Source organism: Aquila chrysaetos, chromosome 13 (assembly GCF_900496995.4).
Source record: "Aquila chrysaetos chrysaetos chromosome 13, bAquChr1.4, whole genome shotgun sequence".
Lineage (NCBI taxonomy): Eukaryota > Metazoa > Chordata > Aves > Accipitriformes > Accipitridae > Aquila > Aquila chrysaetos.
In genome coordinates, this window is record NC_044016.1 from 3,783,385 (window position 1) to 3,809,466 (window position 26,082).

Genomic DNA, 26,082 nt, shown 5'->3' on the forward strand with positions numbered 1-26,082 from the left:
GCCAAAAAAAAAAGTGGTGGTTATTTTAGTTAAGTAGTAGTCATTCTATTTTTCCCAAAATAGGTCCAGTTCTAAAAGTCTTATTTTCAACATGAAAACATCAACAGTTACTAAGAACAGATTTACATTAGGATTGTTAGAAGTTAACAACTCCTGCAGCTATGTCTAAATGGGTGCATTTATCCAACCTTCCAGGAGAAATGCATAGGAAATAGGGGAGTGGGAAGGTACCGCCACCAAGTAGCAGTTTGCAATGGTGCTGGTGCCAGAAGGAGGTGGCTGGGCAGGGATGGAGCCCACCTGACAAAGTCATGGCTTGGAATTTCCACCTAGGCAGTTTAGAAAATAAGAAAAGCAGCAGCTGAAGGTTGCTGGGAACCACATCACCTCCCACACTGGAGTCCCTGCTCAGATGCTAAAAGGCTGCCAAGCAGCCACAAGCTCCCCTGGCTCCATTTCTCTGTGTTGCTTAATCACTTCTTCCTCAGTGTGGCTCCATGATAAAGAAGAAAAGGAGAAATAATCAGCTGAAGAACTGTTGCTTTACACAGTGACCCAAGGATGGAGGTGTCCTAGCAGGAAACACCACAGGGCACAAATTTACACAGCAAGGGATTAAAACACAGCGTTTCGAAGTCTAGTCTCTCTCCAGCTCCCTGGGTGACACAAGTGCATACAGCTTCTCCAGTGCAAAGACTGGCCCCAGTACTGTGCCGAAATCCTAACTTGTTCTACATTTCCTTATATGATGCTCCAATTTCACAAATGTAGACTCAATTTGCAGAAATTTCATTGGATCAACCCTTTGAAGCCTATGGCTTTTTAACTTTTTTTCTTTCTTTAAGTAATGCTAACACTCTGGCTCCAAACTCTCCATTTATATATCTGAGTAAGCATAGGCAGCTTTTAAAAATCTGGGGTATATCGCAGCTCACATCGACTTCGCTTGGCCAGCACTCTTCCAAGGAAGCACTTTAGTAGAATCCAGTGGATACTAACATATTTTGATGTCTGTAAACAGTCACAATATAACTGTAGGCAACCTTTCCTTTTCCCTTCTTGTTTTTAAGAAGGCTTGGACAAAGGCTTTTTGAAAGCAAAAGCCTCGGCATATTTTTCTCCCTGCAGTAAATGTATTATGAAAGTTTACATATCTCTATTAGTTTGACTGCCTCCAGATTTTTGGCACGCCTTGGGACAACTCTATTTTTAAACTCTTAACTGCATGCAGAAACCTTGATAGAGAGGTTTAAAATTTGACTGGGCAGTATTACTACCAAAATGTTTTTTTCAAAAGCATACACACTTCAAGGATACAAATGATTTTGCAGATCTCAGCCAGAGGAATTATTCAAATGTCAAAAGTTTAAGCTACTGGTAGAAAATAATGTAAAGCTGTAGAACGCCACAAAAAACAGTTCTTACTTTCAAATAATATAAAACTGAAGTTAATTGTGCACATCAAATCTTAAGGTAAATGAACTGCAGGGAATTAAAGACTTTGGAAGACTTATAATCTTCTTTAAAATTGCCTGACTAAACTGCTGACTTGATTTTGCAGAAGCAAACTTATGTTAAATAGCAAAGAATATTAAAAGCTACCCAGACAGTCAGTCCCATAAGCCTTGGGAAAACACATGGGTCACAGCAGCACGGTGCAAATCCTTGAAGCCTGGAGTGCAAGACACCCGTATCTACAGATTTTGAAGACCTGAAGAATTTTCTTCTGCCTACTAGTTCTCCTACATCTTTCCATCAACTCCTCTGCCCTCCCAGTCCATTTTCCAGTCTCCCCAACCCCTCCCGTACTGCCTCCCCTTATCTCGCTTCTCTCTGTCCTTTCTCTCCCCCTGCCACATTAATTCTGGCTTGGCTCCCTGCCTTGTGTCAGCCCGTCTGCCGATGCTGCGGCTCCTCTGCTCTCCCGCTGCCCATTGCTTGGCAGCCACCGGCATCCTCTCCGAGCAGAGCGTGAGATACCCGACTAACAAGCAGCGTGTAAAACGGAGGGCTCAGCCAGTTCAGGAGGAACTATATGGCATTAGCCACAGGTCCAAGCCGACCAGAGCTTCTTCCAAAGCAAAAGAAGGGGAAGAACAGAGATGGCGTCAACGCGACGTCGTTTCCGAATCTGACCACAGTAGCGTTTGGGCTGTTCCCCCCGCGGTGCGCATCGATAGGAATTGAAAGGCACAATTGCTCAAGGTTTGAGAGACCTCATCGCCTAAGCAAGACCCAGTCTGCACACAAAAGGGACCAGTATTTCCATGCAGCATCATTAGTAAAAATACTAGCTCTCGTCTGCCAGTAGCCATGCAATAATTCATAGTCTCACAACTGCCACATTAGCATGTTGATGTAGGATGCTTTCAAATGCAGTTTTAATACCAAAAGCAATCTAGTTCATATATAAGCTCAGGATAATATTCCCTTTTCATTTGCTCCTGCCCCAGTTCTTCTGTCGATCTGTTACTTCTGCAACTGAAATATCAATCACAATTAAAATATCAAATATTAAACTGTAAAAAAATAAAATAAAATAAAGTCATAATTACCTAAACAACAGGTCAGCTCAAATATAACTTACAATTAGTTAAAAATGAGGAAAAAAAATCCTCGGGAATTTTTTTGCCTTTACTGGGTTTTTTTTCTTCTTTTTTTAATAGTCCTGAATGTTAACTCTCACCTGCACACACATCTAGCTGTCAGAACCTGGGAATGGATATGTCAACTTAGTACTAGCATACCTGCAACCAGGACTTAAGATTAAATCTTTTCTGGACATTTTAAAGAGGTAGTTAGTCCAGATAGTTAGGATACTACGAGACTAGGCCAATCCATTTGTTAATTCTACACACTTATCCCCTTCTTAAAAGTACAGATTTTACAGATATTTTAGGCAAAATGCTTTAACAGATGCCCTTGTCTTACACAGATTCCCAAAGCCTCAAATACACATAATGCATATCCAAGCAAAGGATCAAATGCCTTCACTCTACAGAACTTGAAGCAGAACACTGTATGCCTCAAGAATTTTTATGCCTTTAGAAAAATACTATATAGGGCTATTAATCTGGTAATGTGACTAAAAAATGGAATTTTAAACCCATATGTTTGTATTTTCCTTCTCCAAAAAGTCATATTTTCTCCATTAGATTAAGGTACATTAACTATTTTACTCAGTGGGAAATTAACAACTTCCATGCACACAACTATAAACTTAGCTGGTTTTATTGCTGCAAGTTTTTAGTGAGGTACCACCATCAGAGAGAAATGGGAATAAAGTGGGAGGCATTTTTTGTCAGTGCAGTTATTGCCATGAACGTACAATCGCAATGCACAAACCCATAAAAGAGGTAATGGATATTAGCCTTCGCAAAAGCACGGTCAACTTCCTACAGCAAGTGCGACCACAGTACCTTCTAGTGATGTATCATACCTACCGTTTCTTAAATGATGCTAGAAAGCCAAGACCCAACAGTTAGCAATACCACCTTTTCTATTAACTCTGTGATATTGGGTGGGCAAATCATTTTACCTACCAGCGTTTGCTTCCCATCCCACCATTGCCCAGCTGGTATATGCGAAGCATAAACCCTTCCCTCTTTCTTACTACAGACCTGAGGTTTACTCAAAATGCTGAGATCCACTTCCATGATATTGCACACTTATAATTACTGACAATAATACACCTGCCTCCATCGAATAAATTAGGAAAACGTCCTTAAAAAAAAAAAAAAAAAAGGCTATATTCTCTTTTTCCTAAAAGGTTACTCCAGCTTTTACCAATACCACCGCACAGATAAAGACCCAAACTACGGAAGCTGATGGAGGTACACAAGCATAAAAACAGTGCACCCAAGCCCATCATTTTATAGCACAAATTATTTACTTGAGTTTTTATCTGGAAGCCTGTCTATCTTCCACACAACAGCCCGGTAGGCACTCTCGTATTTTGCTGTTCCAACCGAGACTTGTATCACGGGATCAGATTCAACCTCGTGTAAAGCGCCAAGGCATGCTCTCCTATTCATTTTTGCTTTTAGGGACTTCTGCCTTTGGAGGTTCATGGTCCAAAGTGCTTTGACCCACTGCGTGGGAACGGGAAAGCGTATCATAACGTTTTCACAGTATTTCACATAGGGTAAACGCGTTGGGATCAGAGCAGTTGAAGACATGTTTATGAAAGCCTGAAGTTCAACGTATGCCCCCTGAACCACTACCGCAGCCTTCACAGAAAAGGGAAGGTCTTGCCCATTATACCGTGTCGTGAAACGCATCAGTTCCAGCCTACAGGCATCAGGGGGCGTAAACTTAATAATTCGCGATTGCTCGAATTCCTGTGCTTTGACGCAGTTATGGAAATGGCAATCAAGAATATCAATCCATTTCTTCTCCTCCTCCTTCTCGAAGTAACGCTCGTCTCTCTTCTGGAGCTCCAGGTCATTCAGGGTTAGAAAGCAGTCGGCGCTTCCGTTCACAAAACACAAGCAGTAAATGTGCGTGATGACAGCACTTTCTATGAGTTTTCCTTCTGCCTTAGTGACTTTCCCCCAAAAGTTATCCACTATTTCCAGAGTCATTTCTTGCTCTTCATAATTCCTCTTTTGTCTAGAAACAGTAGGAAGTTTCATAAGCTCTTCCTCGACCGTTACAAGGAAATCGGTGAAGTCGTTATAATCTGTGGTGCCCAGCTTTAACATCTGCTCAATCTCCGGCTCATGGATCACTTCTACTTTGGGATGATACCTCTTTTTCTCTGTGTAAGACACACACTCAATCTTCACAGTATGGATTTTTCCTGAGACATTATAGCTCTCTAATTTGGGTTCGGACAGCTTACAGTGTGGCTGCAGCTGGAATTCCTTGAAAGGTTTCTCCAGGCCTTTTTCATAATACATCTGCAATACACCTCCGGCTAGGACGCTAAGGTAAATAGGGCCCCATTGCCGAGACGACATCATGTTCTTCTTCTCAGGAATCCTCAGCATGAACGGCCACCCATCCACTTTCCGGCTCCTGAAGAGGCTGCGTGGGACAGCGGGGGAGAGCTTGTGCCATGCGTGAGCACTGGAGACGGGCGGGCTTCCCGCAGCGTCAGAGCTATCAGCTTGCAGGTGTTCAAGCCGCTCACAGATGTAGCTGAAGGAGCCCTGGTTAAGGCTTTTCTGATCATGGCAAGTTTCTTTGTCTTTAGGATGACAGACGCTCCTGTCGAGCACTTTGTCCTTTCTGTGTGTGCTAACGTTAGCTGGCGATGCGCTGAGGGAGCATCCTTCCTTCCAAAAAGGACTGGAAAAAGCACAGTCGCTCTGGAAGTACGGGAAGTGCCCCGGTGCTGATGACGACTCTCCTAACTCCTCGCAGCTTCCTGGTGGATTAGGGCTTCCTTCCTCTGTTGATTTGGAGACCGAAGTCTTAACGGGATGGTCATTAGGCAAGGTGTTCAAAGGAAGGCTGCTCCGTTTCTGCGAGGTTAGGGATGAGCAAGTCCCGGGTGATGGAAGAAGGTTAACGTTTGATGGCCATTCAGGGATGGGATAAAGGATGTGAATCCCAGGCTTTGGGATGCATGGGCTTCCTGGGTAGTCTCTGGTAGGTGTAGTAAGTGGAGAGTTGCTGGGAGGCCCGGGACTTAGGTAGAAGTCAACTACAGGAGACGAGAGTGGAGTGCTGCCTGTAGAAGATGACCTACTTGAAGACTCATGCACACTAGACAGATTGAGTTTAAGGCCATTTGCTTTACAACTACTCTGATTATCAACTGATTTCTGAGGTGACTGGAAGAGCGGCTCGTCATCAAAGGTGACCCAATTTGCTGGATTTGTGGAACACATCTTGTGGAGAAACTTGAGGCACTTGCACACGTATCACCCACAAACCATCTATGAAGAAACAGACATGAGCAGAAATAAATTCTCTTGAAAGACAAAACGAACCCAACCCTTATAAAATTCAAACCACACAAAGCTCAAAATTTGCATGCTATTCACAAATCCAATGTACTTTGTGTTTTACATGTATAATCTGAGATAGCCATGTAGAAACAGATAAACTGCCCATGAATCCCTGCTGCTCTCCCAGGTTGGGGATCGAAGGGAGATCTAAGCTTTATGGGCTGTTCAGAGCATCTGTTGTATGCAGCCTCCAGATCAGAGAGAGCAGAATGTCCCATAGTGGTACAGGACCACTTGCATAATAACACTTTCTACTATACAGCTTACGTGTAGCTTGGAATATGGACAGAGATTTTTCCATTCTAGGCATCTGCTCAAGGTGAGGTTTCCCCTCCTTCCCCCCATTAAACAAAACAGCATTTTACTAAGAATGGTGCAGCTGTTTCCAAAAACAAAATTAGGAGGGTGAGAGAGGATTTTGTTGTTGTTGTTGAAAAGCTGTAGCAACTCAGTGCTGGTGGCAAAGGTACACATACTACAGCCATCAGGGCAAAAGCAGCCCACCAAGATAACACGCAATGAGCAGCCAGTTCCTGACGTCTCTCCAAGGCAGATGTTCTCCTCCTGCAATGGACAGAGGCAACAGGGCGGTTGCATGAGCATCCCCAGGTCAGAGGCAGCGGGGAGCGTGTTGTGGCCACCAGAACTGGCCTGCCACTCATCACCCACTCCATGCTGCTATCTGAAGTGCCTCCTGCCAGGAGCAGCATGCGTAGACTGGTCCCAGAAGCCTTCCAAACCTGGGCAGGAATCGCTTCACATCAGTTCCTTCAACCCTGACTTACGCTCTTAGAGACTGGACACATTGAGGCGGAGAGGTGGAAAAGCATTAGACTTATAAACAAGAAAGTTAGCCCTAAGGATGAGCGATACATCCCTGTTGAAGGGTAGACTACAAGCATCCACTGGAGATAAAATGGTGGTGAAACACAAGTCAAGGCCAAGTAACAACATATGCGTCTGCTAAGCACTGAATTGGCTGGCGGCCTGGAAAAAGTACAGGTCTTTAAAGCAATTAATAAACTACACTTCATCAAAAAAAGTATCTTTGGTAAAGGGCTCAGCTAGATGTCCTCGGAGCAGGACTGCAACCAGTAAATAATTAATCTTGCCTTCGCGGTTTTAAATCATGCACTGAAATGTAAATGCTCACTGTATCCTTATGCAGGGTATGTCGTCCCCAAAGTTCTTCCTCCCCACTGCTCCTGACTGATGAAGAAGCGAGCAATAAATTGCTAATGACTGAGGAGGAATCGAGTACAATGAAGCACCACAGGGCACACATAAACATTGTTCATTTGATAAAAAGTTATTCTTGTTATGTCAGAACATATTCGCGTTTGCCTGAAAGCACAAGGAAGGCAAAGTTCATATAGAAAAAAGCACCTGCACATACGTTACTCTGTCAATTAAGGTTAGATAACGATGACTTAAAGCTATTCCCCTTCGTGCACAGACAGCCATAGTTAGGCTGTTTATTAATTGCAGGGCGCTACAGCATATAATCACGTAACCACAAAAGCCATTCTTTATCTGTAGCGTTTAGAGAACAGTTCGTTTCTAGAGATGCCAAAGTTCAGCCAAGTGAAATCTTATGCTACGAGTCATTATTTTTACCATTTCCCCATTATTTTTTGGCCAGTTTATAGCTGCTAAGAAAGTACCATAAACTGTGGCACAGCCCACTCAGTCTGCAGCCGAGCAAACAAGAGCTTGCAATGGAGAAGGACTCTGGTCCTTCATTAATTTTTGAACTCTCGACCTTTTTGTTCAGTAAAAATATTTGCACTATGCTAGTTATTTTATAAGCACTCTCCTCTCCACTCACAAAGAGAGAGAGAGAGAAAAAAGGAGCAAACAAGTTACAAATTACTGTCATAGCTCAGACACACACAACTACCAGTGTATCCTTCACCCACACAATCACTTCATCAAAATAAAGTGTAGCAATGGAAAGAAAAATCACAGCTATTTGTTCTCTGATTTGGTCATCATTTTTTCCTCCCGTTCCACACCCTACTCCTCCCTGCCCTCCAGCTGACGGCACTGCTCCTTCAGGGGTATATATTGGTTATTTCTACATCGGGAAGTTTCAAAGTTTTCAGACCTTGCTTCATCTCAGCAAGCCTCGTTTGTTAATGACAGCTTATGTGATGCTAACTCGGAGCGTGTCTTTTTTCTGTAACCGCCGGGACCGTGGGGCACGCTGGCAAATAGAGAGCATTAGGAAGCAGCCTCAAAGCCTGCCATTAGAAATTCCTCCGGCATTTAGACGAGAGAAGCGACCGCCAGCGAGAGAAAAAACCACGCTGAGCGAGGGGAGAGAAAGCCTTTCTCTCCGGAGGGGCTGCGGGGACGGTGCAGGGGTACGGCGTGAAGCTCCGCGGAAATGACGGTGAGTTCGGCAGCCGGACGAGGCGCAGCGATTCGGTATGGCCGCAGCCACGCTGAAGGGACAAATCACAAAACACCGAGATGCACCAGTGAAAAAGAAAACATAAAATGGGACTGTAAGTAAATACAAATGTTGTTTACAGTAAAGAACACATTTTGCAGCCTGTTTCCCTTTCCTGTTAGAAATGAAGTTTTTCAGCGTCCTTTATTATTTCCAGATGTCGATTTTTTTTCCCCCAATGTCTGTTACTATTCACTTTTTAAGATGTGATGTTACAGATGATTTGGCGGGTTTTTTTCCTGTTACAAAACAAAAAGGTGTTTGAAATTCACCTGCCAAATATTTAACTTCAGTCAATAAATGTCTATGAAGAAAACCGCTTTCACAGATGGAGCTTTCATCTGCAGTTACAATACCCTCAATGTACCTGTCAGAGGCTGTAGGTTTCACCTTTTATTACTGTTCCAGATATGTGTTTTAGAAAAAAAAGATACTGATGTTAACAAAAACACACATGCAAGAAGTAAGCATTGAAATAGATAGCAGTTCCCCAAAACTGACTACTAGGAATGGAGAAAAAAGTCCAAATGGATCTTTAAAAGCTGTTTGTATAATGTCGTGCTAATAAAAGGAAATGCACCCTCTCGTGTGTTATGGGCAGCACCATTCATCTGGTATTAAAAAAAAAAAAAATTAGCCTCATGCTACTTTACGTAGCTTGTTCTCTGATGCTTTTACATCTGCACAACACAATAAAGTAATCCTTTCTCTCAAGTTCTTTTTTGTTCTAAAAAGTGCTCCAAATTCCTTCTTAAGAATTAGGATGTTCTTCCTCAAAATTGCAGTAAACTCAGGCTTCAGGATAGATGTGTTTTGCCTCCAGAAGGCTCCCATGGGACCCACGTAAACGTAACCCAAATGTTTTGGGTAAGAGGAAAACGATACAAGATGCCATTGATCTCCATTACCACATATGTTATGCGGCCCATAACATTTAAATTACAAGCATGTGTGGTATCTCCTTCAGATATGTGACAGGAAATACCATTTTTAGAATATTGAAACTGCAAACAAAGAAGCTGGCTGAAATAACAGTTGATCCTAAATGCATCGATTCCAGTGAACCCAAAAGCTGCAACTCATCTCAGTTCATCCTCTTCTGCCTGAAAACAATCTTCCCATTTATCAGATTAACTCAGTCCCTCAGCGTTTAATGAACAGTAGTCGTGGCTTAATTTCTTCATTTTAATACCTCGAGGATGTCAGGAAGAGAAATCCTATCCTATTATTGGGAGACTTTCTAGGCTGTAGCTATTACTGGGTCCTTTGTTGCTTCAAAAATCCCCGATCAAATCTGCAGCAAAAATACTGCTCAGCTTTTGTGCCTTGCTGGGCGATACCGTTACCGCTTCCTACAGTGAAACAGAAATAATAACTTCCTACTCGCTCCAAGGTGCAATTCAAGGTATTGACTTTGGTACTTTTAATCCAGGTACGGCTTGGTCCTCACCTACCTGAGGATGCTGACTTGCCATCCAGCCATGTCCCGCACCGCCCTGGTGAAGCGGCCTTGCATCGCCGCCTCCGCGGCAGGGAGGCAGCAGCATCTGCACCAGCACGGTGCACGACTGAACCCCCTGAGCATCTCACTCCCAGGGTCTTCCCTAACATTTGGCACCAGTTAAAATCCTCAAGCACATCCCTCCGGATTTAAACGCAAAGGTCCTTTTTTCAAATAGTGGAGGAGCGTGGGGTCAGCTAATGGGGAATGGCAGGGAAACACCTCCCTTCTGCAAAGCACAAAGCATGAAAATGCAATGTTTAGTAGATGGTACTCACATTCCAAAACCCACAGAAAAGCATAATTTTATAAATACATTCCTTATTGCCTCTCTAGCTCCAGAGGCCGTCATGGCTTCCAAACTGTTCAGCTATACATCCTCTAAATAAATTCTCTTTGCAACACCTGAGCACGTATCTTACACGTGCCACTTACATGGTGGGGTCTAATATCAACCTCGTGAATTGTTTCAAGCTCAAAAAAAGCAGACTTACCTACACACAGTGTGACAAAACAGTTAAATAATCCCTTCAAAATAAGCTGAGCTCTTCGCACGAGCTACTGTGTTTGTGGACAACGCCTGGTCGTTGTATTTCCAGCCTTCCAAAATGACTATGGACCCCACAGTCCATATGGACGTCAATTATATTTCCAGGAACAACATTGTCCATTGCACATAGGCTATACAGAAATTTAATGCAAAACTCTGCATACTGTGCACGCTGTGGTGAAGCTGTCCCATAACGATACCATATGAGTTCTCACCGTTTCTTGTACAAATATGTAGACAATTCCTCAAGCGTTTTGCCATAAAGTGTAATAGTCTCACAGGAAAGTAGAAATTCTCTGCAGTTTAAGCAATAAAGCACATATGGTATACAAAATACCCTAAACGTTTGTAAGCCCTTGTGATATCCTAGTAAAATATGGCAGATTTATCTCTGTATTTTACAGCATATTCTTTATATCACCGTTTTGTTTATTACTTAACTATGCAAAAACTTGAAGCATACCTTCTACGTAAAATACTGCTTGATTTATGTTGATTTGCCTCAAATTTTATTTTGAGACTACATATGGCTGCACTTTTATTTAACTCCGCTCTACCTCTCCTAGACACACACACACAAAAAAGTTCTCCAACCTATACCCCTGAAATAAATATAAGCAAAAGGCACAACTGACGGGAAATAGGAATTTCTTGGCTTTTGCTTGTATTTGGGATACATACATGGATTAAGTCTCCCACTGCATTACTCATTACTTTTAGAAAACAGGGAACTGGTGTAACAGTCAAAAATATACACTGACTTCAAAGTGTAATGTGAACTTATATTTACATTGCTCGCTCTCTGGGGCACAGGCACAGCTGGGAGAAGTTCGGAGCTCACAGCTAATCTGTTTAATTTGGAATTCCTTGCTCTTGGCCCCAAGAGCTTGAGGAATTAAAGCTTTCAGCTTTTGACAGTGCGCATGTCCCCAGAGCGAAGGCAGGCGTAACTCTTGCAAACGCCTCTCGCTATTCCTTGTTTCTGCCTTGAGTCAAAGGGGAGTTTACAAATAAGGCGGTTGGTACTTGCACGTGCAAGCATGAAAAAATTAACGTTTTTAAGGGCATCAACACAACACGTCACAGTATGTTCCCAAGCGGAGATAACGCCTACTTTCCTCGCTGGGGAAAAGGATACCACAGAGGCTGAATCGGCCTCTAGTGAGGACGGCATCACCCGGATTGGGACATGGGGGACTCACCACCACAAAAGCAAGTACCGACGGCCACAGCAGTGACGCTCTCTGTGTGCCAGGAGAGCATCCAGCGGTCGGGAGGGATGCTACGCAGAGGCACTGGACAAAGGAGGCCCGAAGAAACGCTGGCTCCTCTGCCTCTCGGTCACATCTCATGCTTTAAAGGCTGTAAGCAGACACAAGATTCACACGGGAGAGAAAACCTATGGGAAGCTCTCAACTGAAAAATGAAAGAAAAGCAGCAGTGCTGCCAGAATCACACCTCTGCTAACTGTTCTAGCCTGTTCAGCTGTGGTTGAAGTAGGTCCTCCCCAAAGAAGTAGCTCTTCTTCTTGCTCACAACAGGAGGTTAGATGGTGAGGACCTCCCAGTTTATATGAAAATTTAGCATAGCTATTCAAAACAATTCCCATTTTTGCCAAGAAATAATCACCCAAACCTCAGCTGCTGTGCACTGTAAATAAACTCCTTTTCATGTCTAGATCCATTCTAGGAGACCTTCCCTAACACTCAGATGTGAAGTCATTTCAAAGCTGCCTCAAAAAGACAACAAAACAGCTTGCATGATTGGTCTTGTGTGTAACACGATCGGCTGCAACCAGTCTCCCCATATGCTGTAAGCCCCGATTCCCACACCCCCCCTCGCCCTGCTCCAGCAGTCACACCACCACGGGTGAGTCAGACCAGCTTTCTCCTTCAGTATTTTCTTAGTTGGGAATAAAAATCAAGGCAGGAAAGCCTAGAAACAATGTTTTACTGGAAGTGCTCGTAGGATTTTATGGGGACATGCCAAAGATGCTTTCTACAGGAACAGAGAGCTTTTCATAAATCACTGCAACACAGTCACCTGGGATCTGCAGCACCATTCCTCTCGAGGCTTTTTTGCAGAGTTTGTTATCACAAACGTAACTTTCAGTGTTGGCTAAAAAAACCTAAATAGAATAAACTAAAAATAAATAAACTAAATTAAATAAAGTAGAAATCTAATTTAAGTGTCATTAGGAAAGATACCGAAACAGAGACCTGAAGCTGCTCTTGCAAGTCACTCAAGAGTTTCTCCATCAGTGCATGCAGCCAAGCACTGAGCTGCAAAAAACAGTAGTAGTCCTCTTACCCTAAAGGCCACCTCGCTGACCTGAAGGGAACTATAAAGTTACTTGCAACAATTCCTACGCTGCTTGCCGTGACTTAACCAGTATGCAGACACATTACAAAATGCATGAATCAATGAATGCAACAGCACGGAGAAGTCAATCAAAAGCCAATCTCCAGCTACAAAATGTTCAAGGATCACAGTGGTCGCAACGAGCACTTTCTAACTTAAAAATAAAATAAAATAAAATAAATTTCCCAATCCACAGCTACATGTCACTATGTTGTTTCAAGAAAATGCAATCACATCTTGCATCACACACCACCAACTCTGGATAATTCTGGTGCATAAGAAAGAGCCAGAAACAGGTACACTTTGTAACCTGCTATTTTTTTTTTAAATGTAACAAAAGCGGCAATAAAGGCGCTTATCTCTGGTGTATCATCAGGTCTAACCACAAGTATGGCAAACACCAGTACACGACACAAGTCTAAGCATCTTTCTCAGGTCCATCGGTTCTAACTTCTCAGCCACTTCCTTCGGAAGACACTCAGAAAAGAGTCCCAGCTCGGATTTCCAGCATTTTCCCGTTCACAGGGTGGATTCCTGTCTCGGAAGGTGACAGACCGACTGTGCCAGGTCTAAGGAACGTATGCCTGGTAGCACACGTCTCTGCATCGCTGGACTCCAGGTTGGTAACTGAGAAGGCAGGACGGGGTGCACCCACGCTCGTGCCCCGTTTGCTGGCAAACGGGATGGTCAGGAAAAACCTCAGGAGGACACAATCTGCTATCAAAGGCAGTAGGAGCATTACTACTAGCTCAAATTAAACCACAAAATGTTATACTTTTACACTGAACATCTTTAACAGAAGAAAACTCTCTTTTCCTAGAAGAAATAATAAAAAGCATGATCAAATCAATATTAACTACTCCATGTTTTTATTCTCTTCCTTCCTGGATAGCACAGGGCCTTCTAAGACACATCACTTGTGTGCAAGATGTGATTGCATCTTCTCAAAACAAAACAGTTACATGTAGCTGTGGCTTGGGAAAAACTTTTTCTGATGTTAGAAAGCGCTGGTTGCAAGCCTGTGATCCTTAAGTGGTTTGTAGCTGGAGATTGGCTTGTCATTGACTTCTCCATGCTGTTGCACTGAATTTCTTCCTATTATCTGGTTAGACAAGATATGTAAATCATTTTTAATTCACTTCACACCGTGCATATGCACGTTTCTCTCGTGTATACAACACACCTCTCCACAGGGCCTTTCTTCTTCCTACAGATGAACGCCCCCAATGAGAAGATGGACGGGGGAGAAGAGGCTGAGGTTGCTGGGCTGTCGAGCTGCAAGGACGAGCGTGGGTGCACCCCTGAAAGGTGCTTCTGTTCCCACTCCCATTCAGTTTACTCAGCCAGTCCTGCTTTATCCTCTCTGAATCGCACTCCTCTTCAGCATCACCATAGTGACTGCATAACTTACCCTCCGTAGGCAGATTTCGGAGAGCCAATGGACAGCTGCGGAAAAGTCTCATGTAAACTGTTTATTGACACTAGCTGACACTTTACTGTACAGAAGGTTGGGATTTGTTTTAATTAAAAAAAAACCAAAACAAAACACCAAACCCTCAGCATAGTGCTCCGGCCTGGAAGAGACAGGAAAATGAACCTATTTTTATTTACAGTGCTTCTGCAGGTCACTAAGTTAATGGAACGTTACTGCACCTGAAGTAGTGCAGTACTTCACTGCACTGTAGCAATTTTTAAACTGTGTTTAGGAAACATGTTATTATTAGGAATGCACAAACATCCCACAAAAGTACTCTGGTCACGGCAGCGTTGCAGAGGGCTCTGGCAAGTAGTTTAACATCACAAACCCCTCCCTCTCCCGTCCCCTCCCCCAGAGCAGAGGCAGAGATTTATAATATGCTACCAAGCAGCAGAAATGCGGTTATGGGTGGCTGTCCCGCTTCTGTAAAATCAACAGCCTTTTCTCTTTTTATAGGATTAAGCAGCCCTCTGGATGAAAAAAAAAAAAAAAAAAAAAAGGCCTGAACGCTTTGGCATACGGATCACATCAAATATTAGACCGGTCACGGTCAGAAAAAAATTTAAACCTGGTCCTCTACTAGTGTTTGCAGTGTCCAAGGGAAGTGATGGATGAAATGCCACAAAGAATACACGACACAAAAATACACTTCAAAAACTCTTGCCACTAATCTCAGCAGTGAATAATAAAAAGTAGGGAAGCTAATAGAAATACTATATTTAGCATATTCACTGAACAACATCATACATTTTCCTGTGTTTTTTTTTTTTAATCCACATTTAAAACTATGTCATGCTTTAGTGCCCAAGAAACAAGCGCTAGTACCTTCCCGGAGACTAACACACGACATAATGTTTGCAGAGCTCTTCTAAACTGAAAAAGTACTGCCTGACAGCTATTAGGAATATTTTCTGACAGACCAACTCTCTCCTAAACTGCAGGACACTCCCCTTCTCCCTGCCTTAAAGCCTTTTAAGAATACTAGCACTAATGAGGAGGAGGGTCACAATTAAATTCTTCTTTGTTTATTTGGACAGAGGTATTTTTAATAGCTACTGATGACAGTCACGTCAGGAAATATAATTCATAACGCAGTCACCCAAAAAAGCCTCATCTGGGTTCCTCTCCAGAAGTTTTTTAAGATAGACGTGTGGGTAGTCTGGCTTCCTGAAGCAAAAGACTTCAGCTCATATTTATACTGACCAAAAACACAAGAAAAGGAGTGGTGGACCAGAGGACTCTTGTTTACCAAAACATGGAGTAAAACACTGTCCACGATAGTGCATCTCTATTCATGTAATTGGGTGTACTTCATGTCGGAGTTAACATTCACACACAGAAAAACTTAGAAGTTTACATTAATTTGCTATTTAGAGATCTGGATTTGGGCAGTGATATCAAAAAGCTGGGCCATTAAGCTTACAAATGCCAGTAATTTTTAAAGTGATAGAAAATAACATTCTTTCTCTGTGCAGAAGGAGACGGGGAGAAAGAGGATAACTGAATCTGAGCATGAAACAAGGACCTCGTACCTGCCTTCGGGCAGAGCTGCCCAGTGGTGTGATTTACAACTCCAGCCGTGCTCACCATTGTACAAACTACTTCTGTGCTCAGCTACAACTAGTTACAGAGTACAGTGCTAAGTTCTCCTCTCCATGTGGCTACCCATACATATAGTCAAGAAAGCAGCTAATCTTTTTTCATAACATTTTCTTGGGGTGGGTGTATTTTCAGGCACCACCAAGCCAGGCAACGCAAGGTTTTGTCTTCAGCTACCTTTTTTTCTTCTTCTCTTACAGACGTAGCAGAGTCTCAGCCTCCAGATAGGGAAAAGTGAGTTAACAGCAAAATGAACAGCTCATATTTAAGAGCCTCAGGCTCCAAAACTTCTGTTCCCTCCTCCCTCCTCCCCAGACGGTCATTACTGCTCTCCCAAAGTAAGCTAAGTCCTGTTTGCAGAGAAATCAGTGAGGGTTTCTAGTGCGCTCCACCTCAGAGAAAAAACATTGGGGAAAGTGAGTGTAGACTTCTGTAACGTAACTTTCACTGGGCTCCTATTAACTACCTTAGTCAGCATTTTTCCTAGCACATTTCAGAAGTGCTCTTCTTTGCCACAAGTATCAGAACACCTACATCTTTAAAAAAAAAAGCTTCCTAAAAAGTCTGCCTTCAGCAAGTACTTATTTAAAGCCAGAAAGTGAAAATTTGCTATATTCTTTCTCAGCTACAGTATGCTTGAAATACCATCTCTAGAGTTTGCACTAAGGGTGTATATGGTAAGTGCATTTCAGCCCCGTGCGGCACATCCTTCTGCATCCGCTCTGGTTGTTTTCCCAAAGCCCTGCACCCCGCTGTGTGTATGGGAGAGATTTCTGCAGCAACGATTTCAAACACCAGGAGCCTACATGCATAGTTTAGCATCATCAGCTGAACCACTAGAAAATATGAGAAAGGCTCCAGGAATTTGTTTCATTTCAAGTATTACATAAAAAAACTTCTCGATCGCCCCAGTCTCCTCCCTAACAAGGCAAAAGTCATGGGAACTTGATCCTGTGGGATGCCCGTCACCCAAACCTCACCGATTTCTGCAGCGGTTCAAAGCTCTGGGTACCCCACACAAAGCCATCCCCTTTTCATCACTTCTGCTTTAAAGAAAAGAAAAGGGGAAAAAAGAAAAGAAAAAAGGAAAAATAAAGAAAAAGGAAAAGAAAAAAAAGAAAGTTGAAAAAGAAAAAAACAGGAAAAGAAAAAATTAAAAGAGAAAAAAGAAAAAGAGCAATAAAGAAAAAGAAGAAAACAAGAAAGAAAGAAAAGAAAAAAGAAGAAAAAGAAAAAGAAAAAAGAAAAAAAGAAGAAAAAGAAAAAAAGAAGAAAAAGAAAAAAGAAGAAAAAAGAAAAAAGAAGAGAAAAGAAAAAAGAAGAAAAAGGAAAAAGAAGAAAAAGAAAAAAGAAAGAAAAAAGAAAAAAGAAAAAAGAAAAAAAAAGAAGAAAGAAAAAAGAAAAAAGAAAAAAGAAAAAAATAAAAAAGACGAAAAAGAAGAAAAGAAAAAAAGAAAAAAAAAGAAAAAAGAAAAAAAAAGAAAAAAGAAAAAAAAAGAAAAAAGAAAAAAAGAAGAAAAGAAGGAAAAGAAGGAAAAGAAGGAAAAGAAGGAAGAGAAGGAAAAGAAGGAAAAAGAGCCTTTTTTTTTTTTTTTAAATCCTGTTCTTAAACCAAAACAAAGCAGCCCCATCCACCGGCCCGTTTCAAGCCAGGACTTGTGCCGCGCCTCCACCACCGGGAAAATTCCACTTTTGACGGAGCCCCCTCCGCGCCCCGGGGGACCCCCGCTTCACCCCTTCCCCGGTCCCCGGGAACAACCCCTCCGTCCCGGGACAGACCCGACCGACCGACCGACCTCCGCTCCGCTCCGCTCCTTACCCACCAGTCACCGCCTCGGTGCCGCCATGGGGGGACCGTCCGCCACCGGCAGAGGCAGCAGCAGGCACCGGCGGGGCGGGGGGGCGGCGGCGGGGCGGGGCGGCGGGGCGGGGCTTGGCCCCGCCCCGCCGCCCCGCCCCGCCGCCGCCCCCCCGGCTGCGTGCGCCTCCCGTGGGGGGGGGGGGGGGGAGCATCAGTGACACCCCCCCCCAATTCTTTTGTCGTTTTTCGGGTGTATTCATTTAATTTGCGCCTAAGCGCGAAGTAAGGAAGTTGTCCGAGCAGCCACGAAGCCTACGAAATGCGGAAAGCCGGGAAGAAAAACGAAGCCAAGATTTCTAAGATTTCGGCGGTCGTGCGAGCGACAGCGGCGGAGGGAAGTTTCTTACTCGCAAGTAAGGAAAGCGGTGGAGTCACCATCCCTGGAGGTGGTCAAAAAACACGTAGCCGTGGTGCTTCAGGACACGGTGGTGTTGGGTTGACGGTTGGACTCGATGAACTTAAAGGTCTTTTCCACGCTCAACGATTCTATGATGTACAGTTAAGGCCACTTTGTGTGTGCATTTGGTCATAACTATGTCCATAGGGTATCAACGGGCCTTTGCTGAAGTCACAAAAGGGCCAAACTCATCCTTCAACCAGCCAAGAGGAGAAGAAATGAAGACGGACAAGGACAGGGATAGACAATGTCTTTGATGGCCCAAAGGACACCACTTTCCTTCAGTTCTTTCCTTCCTAAGCTGACTTCTCCTCCAAAAGAGTTTCCTCTGGAGGAACCTCACGCCTCTAAGGAGAACAAGGACTCCAGGATCAGTCTCTCCACTTGCGCACCCTTCCTGAGCATCTCTCTGGTAGCACTGTGCTGGCTGGAAAGCCTGGGTAGATCTTCGCAGCTGTTCAGCTTATATCAGATACATACATTTGCTGAAGAAGACCTTAAGCCAGGGTGATTTTCTAAGTTGTGTAAGAATAGCCATTTCCTTCTCTTGCAGTGTCAATCTTCCTACCTGCAAAAGGGCAAACACTGTCAAAAAAAGGGCAAAGGATTTCTTGGTGTCCAAACGTTCGTGCCGCAGGAAAGGGACACCTACAAGAAAAATAAATAGTACCTGTGCTTTAATGAAGATGAGACTCAACCCTTGGGAAAGAACTTTATGGCTGGAGGAGCAGCCAGAAAAATGTTACTATTGTCCTCGAGAGTAAGAGAGTATGAGCTGCAGTCAAAGAGGGGTGAGGAAGGGCAAGCTGCCGAAAGACGACGAGATTCAGAGGTGAACTGCCACTGTTTTATGGAGATGGGGACCTCCTGGGAAATAGGCTTGGAGGAAGCACGTTGGCAGGCTCTGGTGAGGATACAAGACACCGCCACGTGACAGAGGTGAGCCAAGGCTGATTTTCCATGGGGTGAGAAACTGGTGAGACTGTGTTACAAGTCCTTATGTTGTCAGAAAGTCATGCCAAAGCAGACAGGCTTTTCTGGAAACTGAGTTGAGGCAGGCTCCAGTAAATTCAATGGTGTCAGGTGGGATGAGCAGCGGCTCTGAAAAGCACGAGACAGCAAAGATTTCTGTCGATGCTGAAGGACAGCATTTCCAACAACACTCTGCAGATCTCGGTAAAGTATCACTACTTTTTCTTCAAGGTAGGCCATCAAAATTGCCAAGCCTTCCTAAAAACCAGCAAAGCTATGGAAAGACCAAGCTGCAATGTGGGAAGACCAAGTCCCGACCAGGTCTCGCCCTCTGTTCACCCTCTCAGAGCAAACACCTCCCAGCTCCGAGAGAGGACAGGTTACCTCATCCCTCAAAGTTCCTCTGGAGATAGGAGTTCCTCCAAAGACATATAGCACAAGGCTTGGAAGAGGGCTTAATTACCACCGGGATAATACAGTCATATTATCTGAAGTAAAAGAAATGCCTTCCTATGTGTCTCTAGAGTGCACCTACCAGAGGTGACAAGGTACCACGGGAGAAGTCTGCTCCCAAAAGGACAGAACACAGAGATAGAATGGGTAGGAGGAAGAGGGGGAAACCACCTGTAAAACCCTCTAGAGCAATCCCAGGGGCATGGAGCAGAGCTGTCTGGGACTGCAGATACTCAAATTGCCCACGTGAAAAGTTATCGATCGCAGCGATAGCTCGCTCACAGCGGTCAGCGCCGGTTTCTTGTGTAATGCATCCAGAATTCTTTACAAAGCATCATCCATCCATTTTAGCTCCACTGCTTTCCAGCGTTGTTGAACTTTCCCTTGTGTTTTAAGGAGAATAAGGAGGATGTGCTTTTGTAAATTGCTTTCATTTGTCATACTTACCTTTTCTGAAAAGTCTGCTTGTGTTTCCTCCAAAAATTAAGCAATCCTACTTCTTTGCTGTGTGCATGGGAAATATTATTCAGGCTCTGGCTGCCTGCATTTGCAATAGAAGTGTTCAATACAGTTTTCCCTACAAATAAATTCTTCTGTAAGCTTAATATCATTACAAAAATTGCACTAGGAAAAACATTGTCCATTCTTGGTTTAAAAAAAAAAATCCATTTTTAAGATCTTAATTTAAAAAAAAATAAAAAATCCAGTGCCCAATATAGTTAGCCAGGTCTTTGTTCATGAGTGTTTATCATTTCCAACCAGGTAAGATACTGGTTGTTAAAATTATGCTCCCAATGAATTTTACATTGATAATACATAATTTCACCTGAGGGCTTGCTACCTACCAGCTTCTGACAGCATCTTGCTGTTGTTCGCACTTCCATCCCAGTATTGCATAAGGGACAGCAATGGTTCACAGAGGAAGGATCTCAGGATCTCCTACCTAGACGGGAGAAGGGGAAAGAAAGGGTAGCGGTCTTTTCTTCTGATAGCCTGGAATTTTTTATAATATATAGCATAATTTAATCTGTAACTTGCAAGCCAGTGAACCGTTACGTTCAATTTTTCTGTCGTTAAATGTGTTTCTTCAGTACTGCCAGCCCGAGGCCACCAGGCTCAGATCGCAAAGCCGCAGCCCTGGCAAGCACGGGGTTAGGTAGCTCCATGTGCCACCCTCATCCCAGCACCAGAACCTGATCCCAACCTCTTCCCTCTGGAATTCCATCCCAGTGAGTCTTCTGCCTTCTCCCAGGACACACCCAACCTCTTGGCAGAGGGAACCAGAGGATCAGTACCTCCTGTTTCGCCAAAACGCTAGGACATTAGAAATACTTCCTGATTTCCAATATTTTTTACGTACTCCAAAATGAGTCCTTCAGACTCTCATGTACTCCTGAGAACATTAAAAAAATTTTTTTTTGCCTGTTAGCTTCCACATTAGCCCTTTCTAATGTTTTTCAAGAGGGAAGGGTATTAATTTCTCATGTCTCCTTATCAAGGTCAGCATTTGGCTAAAACTAGATCAGATTTTTCCTTTGCTGAGACAAGTGTATGTTTTCAAGACAAGACTGTTCTTCTCCAGTAAATTCTGTTATCATTTTCTCTTCCTCCAAAACAATTCAGTGCAATATAAACTCAAGCAGCAGAGGAAAAAAAAAAAAAGCGTAACTGATACTGAGATTTAAAATTCCTTAATATAATTTGACTTTAATGAATGGCAAATACAGAACAAATTAGAACTATTAAAATTATTTCTACTGTAAATACAGTTTGAAGAGTATTTCACATAAAGGTACAGTATTACATATATTGCTACAGGCAGTTATTAAACTCATTCAACATTTTACAGTGCTAACAAAGTCAGTTTACATTACTGACTATATTTATGTTGATCTTAACATGATTTGCAGTATATTACCCTTTTTATAAAAGATTTACTGTTTATGACTATTTTGTCAAAAGTGAAACCTGTCAGTATCTTGCTAGAACTAAATATTCTTAACTGGAGACAGAAGAGCACTCGTTTATAGACTTATTTTAAACTCTTTGCTCTACTACTTTGGCTTCTATTTTAGCAACAAATTTCTGCTAAAGTCCATCTTAACTGAGAATTCAAACCAAAATGCAAAAGAAAGAGTAAAATTCTTCTCTCCCTCTCACTCAATAAATTCATTTTCCACTTAGTACTATTGCTATTAAAAAACCCTCACAAGTTCAGTATATTCATTATGTAAGTACTGCATATTCACTACATAGCTTTTTAGCGTACTCGTGTTCTTTTTGTGAGAGATTGATTGCTTGTTGGCTTCAAATGCTCTTGACCTCCTGGGCTAAATTGATTCTCTAAGAGAAACTTGTTCTTGTCTACCTGTTTGGACTCAAAATAAACCAGGCTTTCCAGATCTGAAAAGAAACTTTTGGTAAAATTGATTCCCCCCCTCCCAAGGTGAATATTTGCTGTATCCAACTTTGCATATGCTATATGCAATTTGAAAGTCACCAGATAGAAGGCACGTAAGGGGTGCAGCACCAATTCCAGTATTACAGCTGTTCCTTATGCCAAAGGTTGCAGTTAAACGAAACTGCAGTGAAGTTCTCAGTTCAGATTCTTTTCAAGCTCATAACTTCATTAAAATAATATTTCTTGAATAAAGTGTTCTGCATTTACTATTCAAGCACAAATAGAAGCCTTCTAAGTCCGAGAAGAAGGCAAGGTGCAGCTTTAGTGGGAGGGCAGACAAGGATTAAGACTTTTTTTGTAGCAGAAAAGGGGGTGGGAGTGGAGATTTAAGGTCCCCCCGTACTCATTTCAGAAGCAATGAACTTTATACGGAGAAAGTTTGCAAGAAGCTACATGCCACGACAGAGTAGCTTCCAAGTCAATTCGTGAAAGAATCCATAGTGCTTGAAGCGACTGGAAATTACCTGGACTTTTTAATTTTGTAGTCTTAACTCTTCTCAGGACCAAGCTGTGCTGTTTACAGGAGACCATAAATACAGTTTTGACACCAGGCCTGGATTTCAAAGGCTACTTCATTAGTTAAGACCTCACCAGTTTATAAAGTTTTGGACTTACAGGGTAAATTAGAACTAAAACCAGTACAGACAAAGTATGATTTCTACTGTTATCTCTGCAATTTCACATATAAAAACTGAAAAGCACTGTTAGCACGGTAGCTTGCCATACAAATTAAGCCCAACGAGAATCATACGCTTCTTATTTTGCAGCTCAGCTCCATCACCTCGGTATTCCAGCGATGCAAGTGTTTGCACTTGAAGCTTCTGTAAGAAGCTGAGTAATTCTGGATTAGCATTGACATGTCTAATGCTGCCTACACACACAGCAGAGGCAGACAATGAGAACTGCCCCCAGGCAAGTTTCCATGCCGTGGATTTCATAGCCCCAGTCAGGCCTTGGTTTATAAAGGTCCCCAAAAGCTCTTCTCTGTCCCCATCTGTAACCAAGCTAGCAGTTCTGCAGACAAAACTACAGTGAAAGCAAGTTTCTAACTCTCCGATTAAAAGAAATACTCAGGAATTAGGGCAAACATGGCCTCTTCTAAACAAACATGGTTTTAATTCACTGCTGAGTAGTACTGCAAGTAGTAACAGAAGCAGAAAATGCAGAATAAGACAGAACAAGCATTCTTAATAGAGCAGCATCTAGCCTTTGTGGGAGGAAGTAATCAGATCTCTGGTAGCAATTACAATTTTTTACTGCACTAAGCTTTATTTTTATTATGACCCTGCTGTTGCTAAGACAGAGCTCTCAAATTACCTTACATACATACTGTATTAAAGAACAACAGGTTTGCCCACTTTACAGGGCCAGATGGTACTCCGAAGTTTAATATATCATGGGATTTATATATATAAAAAAATACAGCATTCACATTGCTCAACCAGGCTAGTAAATAACTCCTCCGGTCTCATGATAGGTGATATGTGGATAAAAAGTTTATTTCCTTTCCTGTTTGCAACCGATGCCTTGGATGTCTGAGCAAGTCTGTTCTTGGGAGTTAATAGTGAGCACTGTTGAACAGTGACAGGCCCCTGCTGTGCCCAAAGTCAGCATCAAGGAAACATGCTGGGCCAAAGACCTTCCCCCACCAAAAATTCAGCTCATCTGTCAGTGAGGGAAGGTAGAGTAGAAAGAGCAACAGGAATCCAAGTACAAATTAGAAATGAAGTTGGCTCGGTAAAAAGGGAGAATACCCTGTACAAATAGCCAATGCATTTCAACAAAGACGGGAAAGCAAAGTGTTTCAGTCTTGATACTGATGCTGCTTGGAGTGCTACTAGATTACACAAAGTGTGAAGATTCCAACACCACCACTATTGAAATGTTGAGCTGGTTAAGGATGAATCTGAAGGAATTAGCACAAGACATTACAAACACCACCATTTTTAAATCAACACTTAAGATGATCAGTATTTAAATCACATATGTATAGTTATGTATGTAACAATTTAAAATAATCACATCATGATTTGAAAAGCAATGAGATAACACCCCTGCAGAGCTTATGACTATGTCAGCCTAAGACACCTGTTTTAGAAGTTAATCTTTCAGGCAGGGAAACCTCTGATCTGTAAGAGCTTAAGGCCTTTTAAAATCGCCAATGTATTTGGTGCTTCTCGGGTACTTTCAAAACTCATGAAGCAGCAGTGCTTCAGAGAGCAATCTTGAAGTGGAATTCATTCTTGGTTATAGCAAATATTTATTTTGAACACACAGAATAGTTGCTGGGGATGTATTTTCAGAAATCTAGGATAGCTAAACATTTTGAAATCTTTGAAAGTGTTAGTATAGGTTTAAAACAGAGTTCAGAAAAAAATGTTGAAGATCCAGTTATTAAAACCATTCATAGGAACTAGTGCTGTTACCTGGTCACTTAATTCATGAAGTGCCCAACATTATAGAGAAATGAATTAAGCACTCTAAAAATGCTTTAAAAACTTGTGTGCTACAATGAAGTGTCCATTAAAAAAAATTAACATTAGCATTTTTCTTTAACCCTGGTTTTACACTGTATTGTTCTAAAGATTCTCCTCCTTCACAACAGTTTGTCATTGGTCTCCTGATTAATCAACTAGGAAGTCAAGTATTCACACTGTAAATTTTTGAACATTAATTCCAATATTAGTACAATTTATTTGCCCAAATTTTATGCATTCCATAATAATCTGCACAGACCAGTTCATATAGACAAAGTAGTTCAAATTTGTATTTCTGGAAAACTTTTGTCTCAAAGATGACTTCTTCAGTGCAGTGTTGAAGACAGCCTTCAGCTTTTTTAATAGCATAGCATTGTTTAGTAACAATTTAGATATTTAAGAGCATTTGAGATATTAACCGATTCAGAACCACCTGGTTAGCAGATAAGCACAAGCTAGTTGGGCATTTCCACTTGTTCCAGTTTCTAATGCCACTGAGGTAATGTAATGTAATGTACTATGCCCCTTCACAGCATTACTACAACAGTATCCAAAATACTGTTTTAATTTTTTTTTCCAATATTCTGTTTTTGTGTATTGATAGTTTACGATTGTCTGGAACTTACTTGAAAACGTTTCCTTTAAAAACTGAAGGCAGCCTGAGTGATCAAAATTGTCTCTTCCTGAGCATTTTTACTGCTGACTGATGAGGGGGACAACCAAGTAACATTTCCAAATAGGCACTGCAGGGAAAAATGCAATGTACATTGGAATTGTACCTATATGCCTATACATTCTATATTAATTCCAGTTTTGATGTTGGGGGTATACTCTGTTGTAAAAACACTTTTGAGATAAGATACGCTTAACTTTTTTATGCACATTTTTAAACACTGAAACTTCAAACTATATTTTTACTTAGGCCTGTCAAAAATGGCATAAGCAAAACCTTTTCCTGAATGCAGCCACCTATGAGAAGTAGCATCAGTAACAAGTTCAGCAATTTGATTCAGAGAATTAAAATAAGATAACTGAATTAGTACCTTCACTGCAAGATAAAAGCCCTCAGAAAAGGCAGCATCAAAAGAATTGGAAGAAAACAATTAGCTTCCAACCCTAACTGAAACAGTTGAAGCTGTATCTGCTTCAATAAAATGGTTGAAGTAAACACTTCCCAACACTCATTAGCAGCACCATGTAGTTTTTAATTCAACACGATGCTAGTAAGAAACCATGCAGGCTCTCCCCATCTCCTCTGCCTCCTCTCCAGTTTCATGACCACATCCATTTTGTCATTGAAAGGAAAAACTGTATCAGAACAGTTCCACAGTTGCCAGCAATACAGATCAGATGCTTGTTTGCCTTCATGCAGACAAGGTGAGAAATGCTGACGTGGACTCGGTGTACTTTGCACACTGCAGCATTAGGTACAGAAATGCAGCTTGGGTCAAACAAAGAGAAGCACTACTAACAGTAACTAGACTGGTCTAATTACTTAAGCTCACCTCACTGGGTATAGCTGTTAACATCTCACCACAATACCACACGGTGCAACCCGGGT

At 42.2% G+C, this 26,082-nt stretch overlaps 1 protein-coding gene across 6 annotated transcripts in view; it reads right to left on the reverse strand.

Annotated features, from left to right (window-relative positions):
• Positions 1-25,995, reverse strand: part of STON1 (stonin 1) — a 36,232-nt gene extending 10,237 nt beyond the window's left edge. For 2 of the 6 annotated variants that reach the window (XM_030034391.1, XM_041128190.1), the window contains exons 1-3: positions 25,148-25,995; positions 20,429-20,526; positions 3,893-5,885 (exon numbers count right to left, since the gene is read on the reverse strand). In XM_030034391.1, the coding sequence (XP_029890251.1) occupies positions 3,893-5,837 (1,945 nt within the window). In that variant the 5' untranslated portion in view covers positions 5,838-5,885; positions 20,429-20,526; positions 25,148-25,995. Of the gene's footprint in view, positions 1-3,892; positions 5,886-8,064; positions 8,110-17,719; positions 17,812-18,136; positions 18,543-20,428; positions 20,527-25,147 lie in introns of those variants that run through there. The other 4 variants (XM_030034392.2, XM_030034390.1, XM_030034389.1 and 1 more) reach the window with 4 other exon arrangements.
• Between the last annotated feature and the right edge of the window lie 87 nt (positions 25,996-26,082).